The 14,213-nt window shown below is 43.8% G+C and overlaps 1 protein-coding gene across 1 annotated transcript in view; it reads left to right on the forward strand.

Moving 5' to 3' along the window:
- Positions 1-14,213, forward strand: part of CENPP (centromere protein P) — a 218,758-nt gene that overhangs the window by 202,789 nt on the left and 1,756 nt on the right. The window contains exon 6 of the mRNA XM_032477409.1: positions 14,053-14,132. Coding sequence (XP_032333300.1) covers positions 14,053-14,132 — 80 coding nt within the window. The remainder of the gene's footprint in view (positions 1-14,052; positions 14,133-14,213) is intronic.

The following is a 14,213-nucleotide window of genomic DNA, read 5'->3' on the forward strand; positions in this document are numbered from 1 at the left end:
GTCAATGCAAGTTCGGCGTATGTGTAGACCTCATCACATGTGAGAGGATGAACTTGAAACACTTCCACTGAAGAGGTCTTCTAGGAAAATGAAGCAATTTCAGGAGAGCAAAAGCCTTCTATCCTCAGTCAGTTCAAGAGATACTCCATGCCAAACACACGAATCATTACAAGATGCATTTTGCCGATTCATGCTGTGGCCTGTAGAGAAGCGAATAAATGAAAGCATTTTCAGTGTTTGCTACTCTCCTGTTACCTGTTGGGAGTTTTCAGTGGGGCCCTGGCTCAGCTGGCCCCTTCCTCCTGCCCGGTCCTGACTGGGGCTGCTTATTAACATTTGTGGCCAGATGACAAGGCGTGTGTTTTTCTTAGACCTAAAGAACAACTATGTATTTTCTCTTAAGATTCTTTAGGTGAAAACTGGGAGCTCCTTATTGTAATAAATAAGCATAATACTTAAACCCATGGCAGGACATAAGGGGGTGTAAGCATTTAGGTGAATATTCCTGCCTCTCTCACAAGTGTCACGTGGGATCCTGCGTGGGAATACTGAGACAGAAAAAGGACATTAAGTTAAAACTAAGCAAGCTGAGTAAAATACAGGCTTCAGTTATAAAAGTGATGTACCAATACTGGTTCATGAATTGTAACAAATATACCACACTTCTGTTAGGAGTTAATAAGGTGGGAACTCTGTACTATCTTCCCAATTTTTCTATCAATCTAAAACTGTTCTAAAAACTAAAGTTTGCTTTATTTTAAAAATTCAGTAGAGGGACTTGGAAGAGGCCCATGTACAGAATAAGCCTTATTGGTTTCAGGGTAAATTCACTCTGACCTCCCTCCACTCTGATCAGTACCGAGTGGGACCATGGTGTCACTGAAATTTGCTTCGAGAAAGGCGTTGGGATCAGGAGGCCAGCTCAGCTTGGCTTCTTTGCTTTGGACTCCAGGTCACTGGAGCAGCCTTGCACATCTTTGAGCCCTTTTTTTTTTCTCTTCTTATTTATAAAATGGGCATATTTTTAAGTCCCTGCCTCATAAAGGTGTCCCGTGATTCAAAATGTGAAGATCACACAGTTAGAACTATTATGCAAATATAATAAAATATTATTGTCCTTTGCACTATTGCACCAAGTCTTGTTTTCCCCCTCATGTTTTGATTCTTTTGCCCAATATTCATTTTATTCTATTTTTCCTTAAACCATCAGGACTTGATGTAATATGAAATTTTGACCATTTAAAATTTTATTTACATAAGTTATTTATGTCCTATTTTATTTTGTCCCAGAGGTGCAGGCTTGCCCTGTTTCTAAGGACATGAGTTGGCCTGATGGTTCATATATTTTCTTCCCATTTTAAAAAACTGAAGGCATTTAACATAGGACTCTGGAATGCAAGTTAGGATATATGCCATTGGTTTTATATATAAAACGTAACTTAAATATTATTTAAACCTTAAATTCTGTACCCAAACTATTCATCAAATAATGAGGGAAAATTGAAAATATTGTTAAGTATGAAAGGCCTCAAAACGGACAATTGAAACACACCACCTTTGTCAGGCACCGTGTGAAACAGCAGCAGAGAGGAATTTAAAAGATGTAAGGCGCAAGGATGAAGAATTAGGCTGGAGGAAAGCATCAGTAACATACAGGAAGCAGATAAGAGCGTGGTGTTTGATGAAGACCAGACAAAGCTGAGACCCAACGCTTGAAAGAGGTTGATTTGTTCTGTGGAACTTCTGAAACAAGGGCTGTGGGCAGGAGGAGAATTAGTAGAAAGTCTGTATGAGAGACAGTCTGTCCTGGCCCAGACAGAAGTCCACCAGAAAGGGCCTGGACTCTGGACCTTGCCTCCTCTGGAGAGATAACTAAGGACTTGTTTAAAAATTAAAAAAAAAAAAAAAACCCTAGGCACAACAAGTTTCCTTCACTAGATCAAGAGCCCTTTCCTGTTGGGGACCTAAATGTTACACCACGTGGAATGTATGAACAAACTTTTAGGGGCAATTATATTTCCTAACAAGTTATGTTTCCTGTCATCAAAATCAGTTGCCAGCAGAATCATGTTACAAGTTGATGGCTGTAACACCCGCCCTGTATATTACAACTCTGTTTGGATTTAGACATGATAATATGGTAGAATTGTTTATGAACTCAATTTTAGAGTCCGATTGGGTTTGAATCAGTTTCCCAGTTGTGTGATCTTAAGCAAGTATCTTAATTTTTCGAGCCTCAGTTTTGTTTTAACGGTCATCACACCGGTGGTTTCATGTGACTGCTGTGAGCATTGACTGAGCTCATGCGTGTCAAGGACGTAGGGCCTGCAGATGCTAAGAAGTCAATAAATCATGTGTGGCAGTGTGAGTGTGTAATTTGTCTTTTGACAAAGATATTTAACTCTAAAAACCCAGAAAGTCTGTGATTCCATGAAAGAATTTAAATGAGACCATAGTAACTTTAAATTATAATCAGTTTCAATGTTTTGGGCATTACTTTGAGATTTCTGAAAGAAAGAGAGAGTTTAAATCTGAGCATTGATAAAATTGCCAGTGAATATCTGGAATATTACTTTAATTATCTGCTTGCATTTCAGTATTTTGCACATATAATTACATATTAAAAACTGTATAAACAGAAAGTTGTTAAATTACCTCTAAAGAATTTCTGGCATTGATTATTACGTTCAAATGTGTGCGTATTCAGCTTCTTAATTACCATTTCTGAGTATTTTAAAAGAAACCAGCTTGGCTTGCCTTTTTTATTATTAGTTTAGGAGAGAACAGACTGCATTTAAAAGCATACAATTGCTACCCAGTTAGCTTAGAATGACAGTAACTCACTTAAAACCAGAACTACTGCTTGGACTTGTATCCCCCGCTGAAGTGATATTTTCTGTCCAGTGATCTTTTTTTTTTTTTTAAACTGAGGTATAGTTGATTTACTGTTGTGTTAGTTTCTGGTGTACAGCATCGTGATTCAGTTACACGTACCTGTGCATATATATATATATATTCCTTTTCATATTCTTTTTCATTATAAGCTACTACAAAGTATTGAATATAGTTCCCTGTGCTGTACAGTATAGGACCTTGTGGTTTATCTATTTTGTATATAGTAGTTATTAGCTGCAAATCCTGAACTCCCAATTTCTCCCCCCACCCCCTGCTTTCCCCTCTGGTAACCATAAATTTGTTTTCTATGTCTATGAGTCTGTTTTTGTTTTGTAAATAAGTTCATTTGTGTCTTTTTTTTTTTTTGAGATTCCACATATAAGTGTTATCATATGCTATTTTTTTTTCTCTTTCTGGCTTCGCTTAGTATGATAATCTCCAGGTCCATCCATGTTGCTACAAATGGCATTATTGTATTCTTTTTTATGGCAGAGCAGTATTCCATGGTGTATATATACACCACATCTCTTTATCTGTTCATTTGTTGATGGACATTTAGGTTGCTTCCCTGTCTTGGCTATTATAAATAGTGCTGCTATGAACATTGGGGTGCGTGTACCTTTTCGAGTTAGAGTTTCCTTCAGATATACGCCCAGGAATGGAATTGCTGGATCATATGGTAACTCTATTTTTAGTTTTTTAAAGAATAGTGGCTACACCAAACTACATTCCCAACAACTGTGTAGGAGGGTTCTCTTTTCGCCACACCCTGTTCAACATTATTGTTTGTGGACTTTTTAATGAGGGTCATTCTGACCGGTGTGAGGTGATACCTCGTTGTAGTTTTGATTTGCATTTCTCTGATAATTAGCAACACTGAGCATCTTTTCATGTGTCTATTGGCCATCTGGATGTCTTCACTGGAGAAATGTTTGTTTAGGTCTTCTGCCCATTTTTCGATTGGGTTGGTTTTTTCAGTTTTCTATTTTGTTGTTGTTATTAAGTTGTATGAGGTGTTTGTATATTCTGGAAGTTAAGCCCTTGTCAGTCACATCATTTGCAAATATTTCCTTCCAGTCCGTAGGCTGTCTTTTCCTTTTGTTTATGGCTTCCTTTGCTGTGCAAAAGCCTTTAACTAGGTCCCACTTGTTTATTTTTGCTTTTATTTCTATTGCCTTGGTAGACTGACCTAGGAAAACATGGCTATGATTTATGTACTGTCTAGTAATCTTAATGGGGTTGATCTTTTAAGGGTACACTTGCCTTCAGATTGATCGCAGTGTGTTTGTTTTTTGGCTGTATATTTGGCTGAGTTTGCTTACCTGACTTTCCCTTTTCCATTCTAAAAAGGGAAAGTATAGAAGAATTATGTTTGTAAGCTTTCTTCCTCCCTAGGAACAGAGTGAGTTTATAGCTGCAGACGGAGGAAGGCTAGCGAATCCTGGGTGGGTAGACTGAGGTGTTGGGATGATCTCATGCTTGCTGTTAATAAGTGTGTGCTGAAAAATTCCAAAGAGTCTGTGATGTGTGCATGTTTGTGCATGAGTCACACCAATATGGTTTTCCCAGCTCGTTCCCCTTAGAGGGCCTGTGAGCCCTGAGGCCCCAGGAGCAATGAGCCCAGGTCTTGGTTTTTAAATACCGTCATCTCCTTGGAGAAACGCTGATTTCCTGTTGAATAAACTAGTGATCTATGAGTCAGTAATGATACAAAATAAGGGAGAAAGAAAGTCTCGTCCTTCTGGCGGAAAGCTACTCATCACTGTGGAAGTTATGATGGGAGCAGACCGTCCCTTTGGGAGCCCTCACTTGGCTGACTCAGCCCCGGCGGCAGCCGCGGGCCCAGGCGGGTGAGCGGACGTCCGAGGAGGAGCCAGGAAGTGGCCTGGTCTCATGATGTCCCCTGGCAAAATACCAAATACAGAGGGAAAAGGGTGACTTTGGGGACCATCACAGCAGCGTTTCCGTGCCACTCCTGATGTGGCCTCGTGACCTCAGACCTGGATTGAGGCCCATCCACAGCCCAAGGGGCCTCACTTTCCAAAGTGCCAAGAGTTGAAGCAGGGACAGACTGGAGCTTGGCAGGGGGCTTGGGGTGGGGGTGGGGGGTTGTGGCTGTGAGCGGCGCAGAAGGGGGCTGAGGACATATGAAAGAGGCATTTTTCTGGCTGGAATGGTATGTTTTGGTACAGCAGGAGGACGGCCCCATCTGGGGAGATGCCCACTGAGGGTGCAGGGGTGAGGGGCTGTCACATCTGCCCATCACCCTAGAAATGGACAAGTGACTGGCTGAGGGAGAGCTTGCAGAGAGGACACAGACTGGCCCATCCGGGTAGGATGGCCTCAGAGCTTCCAGGACCGCACACCTGTTCACTCCATAACATCCTAATGGGACAGGTTTGATTATATAGATGTGAAATGTGTGCAGAGAGACTGCACCTGTGTCTGGCATGGAGGAGCCACTTAATATTTGTTAGTTTCCTCTTTAAAATGAGAGCAAATAGTCGTTCTTCCAAATGCGGACAGTGTAGGCATTTCTAATCCGTCTGATGGTGGGAACGGTTGGAACACTCGTCTCGGGGTTGTTGGGTGTGGGGCGCGGTGCGCATTGTCCAGCTCGACTCTGACTGTCCACTTGCCCCCCTCCAGAGCCGTGCAGGCCCCCATCCTGGGCGTATTGGTGAACAGGCTGCCCCTTCTCTTCCTACACCCAGCTCCTTGCGGTCCATGCACTGTGTCAAATGACAAAAATAATATGATATAGTAACTAGTTTGATGCCTTTTTTCCAAGGGACAGAATCCATGCATTAGGGAAGTCCAGTGCCTCAAAAGCAGGGGACCACTGTGCCCAAGGGAGTTGTACCACACAGAAACAGGGCAGGATTGGCCAGGAGATGCTGTTTCCTGGGGTAAGGTGAGCTCACTGAGGCTGAGCTGGAGGACTGTGATTGGTGTCAGATGTTGTCCGGATGTGCGGGCTGACTTTGCTTTAGATTTGTGCCGTGGGCCAGGCCTCAGGGGTCCTGGTTTTTGTGGGGCCTGATTTACAAATTAACTTCAGCTGCCTCTGCCACCATCTACCCAAGCCTGTCCGCATGCCACGATGACTTGAGAATCAGCCACCTCCTTCCGCTGCACCCGTTCCTGTCAACCCACACCCGATCTAGCACCCCAGAGCCCCCCACTGTCAGCTCCACTGTTTCCCTGCTTCTCTTGGCAACAAGGCCTCCTTGTGGAAATGCTGAAACCCTGGGCTCTTCATCCACCAGAATCCAGCACAAGTCCTCACCACCCCACCAATACCCTGGTCCCAGCATCACTGATGGAGCCGCACGGCCACCCACCTCCTCCCTGAGCCCTGCCTGTGCCCCCTGTCCCACACCTGGCCTCCACCTCACCCGTCTCCGTGGGCACATCCACCACACACTGCCCTTGTGTTGGGAGCCCCACTACTTCCCACCGGTGCCCACCTCTCCCCAGCAGCACAGTCGCCTGCATCCTTGCCCTCCTCGATCCTTCTCTATTCTCACATCAGCAAGTTCCATTCTTCCTCTGGAACACATCCCCACTGTCACCACCAGGCCACCAGCATCTGTCACTCCAGGGCACATGCCACCTGCTTCCTCACCTCACCCACCTCACCGCATAGCAGTCACGGTAATTCTTTCAGAATGGGAGTCAGACCACAAGCCAGGCTCTGGGGGAGGAGCCTGCATGTGCTGGCCCGGCCCACCGCCCATCTTCCCCTGTACTGTCCTCCATATGAGCACTTGGTACTGCTCCTGGGACCTCAGCAAGCCAGCTTGTTCCTGCCGTGGGCTGGCTCTGAGGTGTCCGTTCTCTGCCTGGAATCGCCTCCCTGCCTTCCCATCATTCAGGTCTGAACCCGAGTGTCACCTGCCAAAGGAGGACCCCCGACCGCCTCCCGGTCACTCACCGTCCATGTATATATGTGTAGCTCACGATTGGATCCTCACTTCCAGAACGGTGCCTGGCGCAGAGCAGGGAGGGCTTGACAAGGAATACCGTTCACCTGAGTGGAGCAAAGCTGCTCTGCTCCCCCAGAGTGGAGGAACACCCCTTGTGGAAACAAGCTGTCTGCCCAGGGTGTGGTTTCTCTTTGAAGTCAGGTTTACTGATGTCAATTTACACACAGTAAAAGGTACCCTTTCTGACTGTAGAATTTGCTTAGTTCTGACAGATGTCTCTGCACTCCGACCTTTTCCTGTGGCGACTCCTGCTCTGTTCTCTTTTTCTACAGTCTCATGAATGGAATCCAGTATGTGTGGTCTTTCAAGCCTGGCTTCTTTCACTCAGCACATTGCTTCTGAGTTTTGTCCATGTGTCGCGTGGGCAGCATTGCTGATCATCGTTACATGGTTGGCGCCCACTGTTTCCACACCCACTAAGGGGGAGATAATAACCCATTGTACATTTTGAAAGGATCGCTCACTGCTTCCACTTTGGGGCTCTTATTAATGAGCTGTTGCATGCAACTTTGTATAGATATATATTTCCATCTCTCTTGGGTAAATACCTAAGGGTGGGATTGCTGGATCACATGGTAAGTGTATGTTTAACTTCATAAGCAGCTGTGAAACTTACCCAGTTCCCACCAGCAATGGTATGATCATTTCAGTTGCTCCACAACTTGGTTTTGCTAGTCTTTTTGCTATGAGCCATTCTGGTAGGTATGCAGTGGTACCTCATTGTGGCTCTTATCTGCATTTCCCTAACCACTAGTGATATCTTTTGCCTTCCACATCTCTTCCTTGGTTGCTCAATCTGAGGCTTGTCTTTTTCTTAACTGTGGCTCTTAAGAGCAGTGGTTTCTAACTGTGATGAAGACGACTTGTCAGTTTCCCAATTTATTTTTCTTTTGTAGATCCTGCTTTCTGTTTTGTATCTGAGAAGTCTTTGACTAACTCAGGATTACAAAGATTTTCTCCTGCATTATTCTTTCAGAAGTTTTATGTTGTAGCTATTAAACTTATGATCCATCTGGAATACATTTTTGTGTCTAGTATACAGTAAGCAGTGAGGGTCATTTTTCTACATATAGATATATGATTGTTCCAGCACCGTTTGTTGAGAAGCCCGGGATGATTTTTGTCCCATAGTGTGACCTCACTGATCTACGCATCTCTGGACTGGACTGTCTTCAGAATACAAAATGGTATTAAAATGTGACTGGAAAATTCCACTCCTGGGCATATATCTAGAAGGAACCCTAATTCAGAAAGACACCTGCACCCTGGTGTTCACAGCAGCACTATTTGCAACAGCCAAGACATGGAAACGGCCTAAATGTCCATCAGTGGATGAAGGGATAAGGAAAATGTCACACACACACACACACACACACACACACACAGCATGGAATATTCTTCAGTCATAATACAGAAATAAATCCTGCCACTGGTGACAATTTAGATGGGTCTTGAGGGCATTATGCTAAGTGAAATAAGTCAGACAAATACCATGTGATTTCACTTACTGTGGAATCTAAACAAACAAACTGAACTAACGGATACAAAGAACAGATTGTTTCCAGAGGCAAGGGTTGAGGGGTGGACAAAATGGGTGAAGGATTCAAAAGCTACAGACTTCCAGTTATAAGATAAATAAGTCCTGTGGATGGAATGTTTAGCATAGTACCTGTAGTTAGCAATATTGTATATTTGAAAGTTGCTAAGAGAGTAAATTTTTTTTTAATTTTTTATCAGGGGCAGTAATTAGGTTAATTTATTTTTGGAGGAGGTACTGGGGATGGAACCCGGGACCTTATGCACGCTAAGCATGCACTCTACCACTTGAGCTATATACCCTCCCCTAAGAGAGTAAATCTTAAAAATTCCCATCAAGAGAAGACAATTTTAACTATGGTGGTGGTGCTGGATGCTAAGTAAACTTATTGTGGTAATGAGTTTGCAATATATACACGTATCAAATTATTTTGTACACCTAGAATTAATGTTGTGTGATAATTATATCTTAATAAAAAAGTCTTAAAAGTTGTTTTAAATGTGACTGGAGCCAAGACAACTAAATGAGAAAGGAAGTCTTTTCAGTAGTTGGTGCTGGGACAACGAGATATTTACAGGCAAAAGAATGAAATTGGACACCTGCCTCAGACCATATACAAAAGTTAACTCAAAACATATCAAAGAAATAATATTAGGAGCTGAAAATATAAAACCCTTGCGACTTTGGATTAAGCAGTAATTTCTTAACCAAGACACCAAAAGAGCACAACCAAAAACAGAACAAAAATAGATAAACTGGATTTCACCAATTTGAAAACTTTATACAAGTAACACCATTAAGGAGATAAAAAGATAATCCACAGAATGGGAGAACGTTTTAAAAACCATATATCAGATAATCTAGAATATATAAAGGATTACTACAACTCAGTAACAAGAAAAATAACCCTGTTAAAAAATAACAAATACTGGCAAGGAGATGGAGAAACGAGAACCCTCATACACTGCTGATGGAATGAGAAAAACGGTGCAGCCACTGTGGATGACAGTTTGGCAGCCCCTCCGATGGTTACACAGTGTTACCATGTGACTCAGCAATTCCGCCCCTAGGTATGTAACCCAAAGAAATGAAAACATATGTCCACACAAAAAACCTGTATACAAATGTTCGTAGCAGCATTATTCCCAGTAGCCAAAAAGTGGAAACCTCCCAAGTGTCCAACAGCTGATGGATGGCTAAACAAAATTGGTGCGTCCATAGAGTAGAATGTTACTCAGCGATAGAAAAGATGCTCCAATATGGATGAACCTTGAAAACATTCTAAGAGAGAAGCCAGTCCCAACAGTCCACAGACAGTATGATTCCATTTGTATGAAATGTCCAGAATAGGGGGATCTGTAGAGACAAGTAGGTAACTGGTTACTCGTGACTGAGTAAAAGGAGCAAAGGTGTGCTGAGCGGATTAAGGGGCAGTAGCTTAAAGGACCAGGGTTTCTTTACAGGGCGATGAAATGTTCTGGAGTTAGAATGTGGTGGTGGCTGCATAACCTTGTGAATATACCAGAACTCACTGAATTATACTTGAATTCACCTTAAAGTGAATATTCACTTTAAAGGGGTGAATTTTGTTAATGTGAATTAAATCTCAATTTAAGGGAAAAAAATCATTGATTCGGCCAGAATCCTCTTTCGGAAAATAGTAAAGTCAAGATGAATAAGGGTATCTGTGGACGTTCGAGGGTACTTTTAAACACGAGGATCCAGGTTTCCCACTCATTTAAGTTGGGGGTGCTGATTTGGTCATCATTGCTCTTCTGCACTGGGATGGTTTGACTGATCTGTGACACAAAGCTGGTTTTCTCTAAAGTTCTGTTAAAAAGTCTGTTCCCTTTGGAACCCCCCAACACTGTTGGTGGGAACGTAGTTTGGTGCAGCCATTATGGAAAGCAGTATGGAGATTCCTTAAAAGACTAAAAATAGACTTACCGTGTGATCCAGCAATCCCACTCCTGGGCACGTATCCAGAGAAAACTCTAACTCGAAAGATACATGCACCCCAGTGTTCATAGCAGCACTATTTACAATAGCCAAGACGTGGAAACAACCCAAATATCCATCAACAGATGAATAAATAAAGAAGATGTGGTATATATACACAATGGAACAAAACTCATAAAAAAGAATAAAATAATGCCATTTGCAGCAACCTGGAGATTGTTACACTAAGTGAAGCCAGAAAGAGGAAAAAAAATACCATATGGTATCACTTATATGTGGAATATTTAAAAATGACACAAATGAACTTATTTACAAAACAGAAACAGACTCACAGACATAGAAAACAAACTTATGGTTACCCGAGGGAAAGCGGAGGGCGGGGGGATAATTTGGGAGTTTGGGATTTGCAAATACTAACTACTATCTACAAAACAGATAAACCACAGGGTCCTACTGTGTAGCACAGGGAACTATACTCAGTGGCTTGTAATAACCTGTAATGAAAAAAAATGTATATATATGTATAACTGAATCACCACGCTATACACCAGAAATTAACACAGCATTGTAAACAGACTATACTTAAATTAAAAAAAAAATTCTCTTCCCTTTGGACCAGCACCCAGCAGCCATTCCGAAAGCAACGCTAGGTCTCAGGTGGAAAACGGGATGGATAACAAATTGCCGACTTTCTCACAGTTCCTGTTTTTCTATCGTAAACACCGGGAGAGTTCTTGAATGCAAACTCCCGGCATATGGCAAGCAGCTAAATAAACATCCGTTTTGAATCATCGCTTGGGACAAGCTTCCTGTGAAAGGCTGACTGACCCAGTGTGTGCTGAGGACCCACATCGCACAGCCTGTCCCCAGCCTTCCCAGCAACACTGGAGGCACAGACCTCCCCTTTGCTCCTTTTAGGTACCAGACCAGGACCTTCGCTTTACTGGTGGCAGAATGTGAAGTACCTAACGAAGGTGCTTTCCAGGTCAGGCTGGTAACTTTCCAGGTGACCTTTGTCTGTAGCTTTTTTTTTTTACATGTTAAATATTCTAAAACATTGACCAGATCGCTGCCCTATCAGAGTACATCGTCTTAATCCTCTCTTGGTGATTTGGTTGGTTTTTATGACTGTCAAATACAGAAATAGGTAAAACTTTCTTTTTAAAATTTTTTTTAATTTTTAACTTTTTATTGAAATATGGTCAGTTTACAGTGTTGTGTCAGTTTCTTGTGTACAGGTGCACAGCGCAATGCTTCAGTGATACATGAATATACATATATTCGTTTTCATATTCTTTTTCACCATAAGCTATACTACAAGATATTGAATATAGTTCCCTGTGCTGTACAGTATAAACTTGTTTATCTATTTTATATATATACCAGTCAGTATTCTCAAATCTCAGTCTCCCAATTGATCCCTTCCCACCCCCTCCCCCCCGGTAACCATAAGTTCTAAAACTTTCAGTTGCTGCTGAAATGTGCTGATCTTGTTGTGACCTCAGACATTTGCACTCAGAGTTATATCACTTTTCACAACTGATCTGTCTTCTCCCGCGGAGCCACCTGTGTGTGTACGCCTCTGTCACTGAGACCCACCCCCCCCCTTTGTGTTTCTGTCAACGACCGAATCTGGACTCTGCTTTTTTTTTTTTTTTTTTTTTTTTTTTGTCTCTCTGGGCCTCTTTTCAGCCTTTAGTTGTTTTCTTCCTGTCAGTGGTTGTGCTCTGAATATTTGAGGTCACCAGGCAAGTGAATGAAGCTAGATAAACGGGGCAATATTATTAATTTGTATAAAAGGAAGCTTTCCACACAACCCTCTAGCCCTCCAGAAACACAGACTTAAATGTCTTCTGAATGTCAGCATTTCTGCTTTTTTTTCTTTGTTCACTAAAGAGAGTACAGTTTATTTATTTATTTTTTTTAGTGAAAGCTGCTAATCTAAACCCTCCTTCTGCTCATGAGGAGAAGCCCTGGAGAGGCAGTGAGGTCTGCTTGGAGGCGGACCAAGCCCCTGGGCCCCACGCTGGAACCGGCCCGGGCCACGTGCTTCCAGCGCAGCCTGGAAGTTACATCGCCACATTCACATGTTCCCCTTTACATTCCTCATACAGTTGTTATTAATTTAGAAGAACTTGAGGTTGAAAAAAAAAATCGACCAGGCCTTTCCAATTTCAAACACTTAGGTATACATTTTCTCATGAAAACTGTTCTGCTGAAATACAAAATCATCTGTAAGTTTAAACCAGGCCCACCCCAGCCTCTGGTCAGAATGGCTTGGTGTTTGGACGTGTTCTTGCTTCATCAGCATCCTTTCTGCACAGGGGTCTGGGAGCCCTGGCCTCCCACGCTGGCAGCAAGCTCACTGATGTGCGAACTAGTCCTTTAAAAGTTGTGACGCATCTTTGTCCCCACAAGCCCCCATTTGATGGAGCTGACTTGGTTCAGCCGTCAAGTACCTGCAGCCTCAGGGAGTCCCCATCCTCTGCAGCCCACAGGTCATGCCACCCCCAGTTCTAGCCCTGCCCCTTGTTTTGCAGGGGGAGGGGGTTCTCTGACTGGCTGCTAGACCCCAGACATTTCTCAGATGAAGCCACACCTCACTGTCCTTCCACGAGGCTTGGGGCGGCCACAATAGCTGGGCAGTTTTCCAAGAACTCAGAAGATCTGTTGCGAACATTCTGTTAAGATTCCTGCAAAACTTTGTTGTTCTAATGACCTAAAGTGAAGTCTAAATTACGGGTGTCAGTTCTGGTAAACTAGAGGCTCCCAGGGCCTGTTACAAATAATAGAAAGAAGCAGACATTTCCAGAACTATTACATTACATGGGGATAGGGGGAGCCAACTCAAGAAGAGAGTTGCAGGCCTGGAGATGTGTGAAATTGGACTTCATTTCCAGTTTAAAATCCTTTTGACTCTAAAATGGTACATAATCTCATCACAGAGCTGACTTTTAGCAAAGCGTGCTCCCCCAAACCCCAGTACCCAGAATAGCTGGACACCACGCTTGGGGGGAGACACACAGGGGAGTTAGGGGAGTCACCAGGAGAGTCCAGGTAGCCTCGCGCTGGGTGTTCAGGAGCCATCTGCCCCCGCTTACTGACGTGCAGCCATGGCCATTCAGCAGCAGGCGTGAGGATGGACAGGGTGGGAGCGTCCACGGTGCTGGGGGGTCAGCCCACAGGCCTGAGTTTGAGAGGCTTTTCAGGTTGAATGCTAACAGCTCCAGAGAAACATTCACTTTACAGTGAGAAAGCTGGCAGGCAGCACCTATGACAGCAGTCGCCTGGGTTTGCCAGCTGGGCAGCACGTCTGACCAGCCTCGTCCAGCTGTCCAGGTCATCAGAGACAGACAGGATGCTGTGGGGCCCTGGGCAGACAGACCGGTGAACTCAAAATGGGCTTGTGTGACACGTTAGCATTGGGGAGTTGACAGTGTGAAGCCTGGAGGCCAGTGGCCGGGGCAGTCTAGGAGTGGGGATGGCTCTCCTGGGCCCGTGGTCAGGACACTGTGATGCCAGCACGACCTGAGCACATGGCTCATCTGAAACTTAAAGACTTTCAGGGAATGCAAGACACACCTCAAAAGAATTTCTCACTTTTTTTCAGTCTCCTGGAGCAGCGTCCCTGTGCCCCACAGATTTCTCTATAACTGTTTCTCCTCCCCACAGGAGAAGTACCCAGAGGTGGTGCACCTGTCAGAGGGGGCCTCCTCCAGCTGCATGGGGATCCGGAGCCCCCGCCAGCCAGGGTGAGTGCCTGTGCCCTGCCAGGCCCCTGCCCAGAGCCAGACAGGAGTTCCCTCCTAAAACTGAGGACTGCAAATAGTAGA

The sequence above is a fragment of the Camelus ferus genome, chromosome 4 (assembly GCF_009834535.1).
Source record: "Camelus ferus isolate YT-003-E chromosome 4, BCGSAC_Cfer_1.0, whole genome shotgun sequence".
Classification (NCBI taxonomy): domain Eukaryota; kingdom Metazoa; phylum Chordata; class Mammalia; order Artiodactyla; family Camelidae; genus Camelus; species Camelus ferus.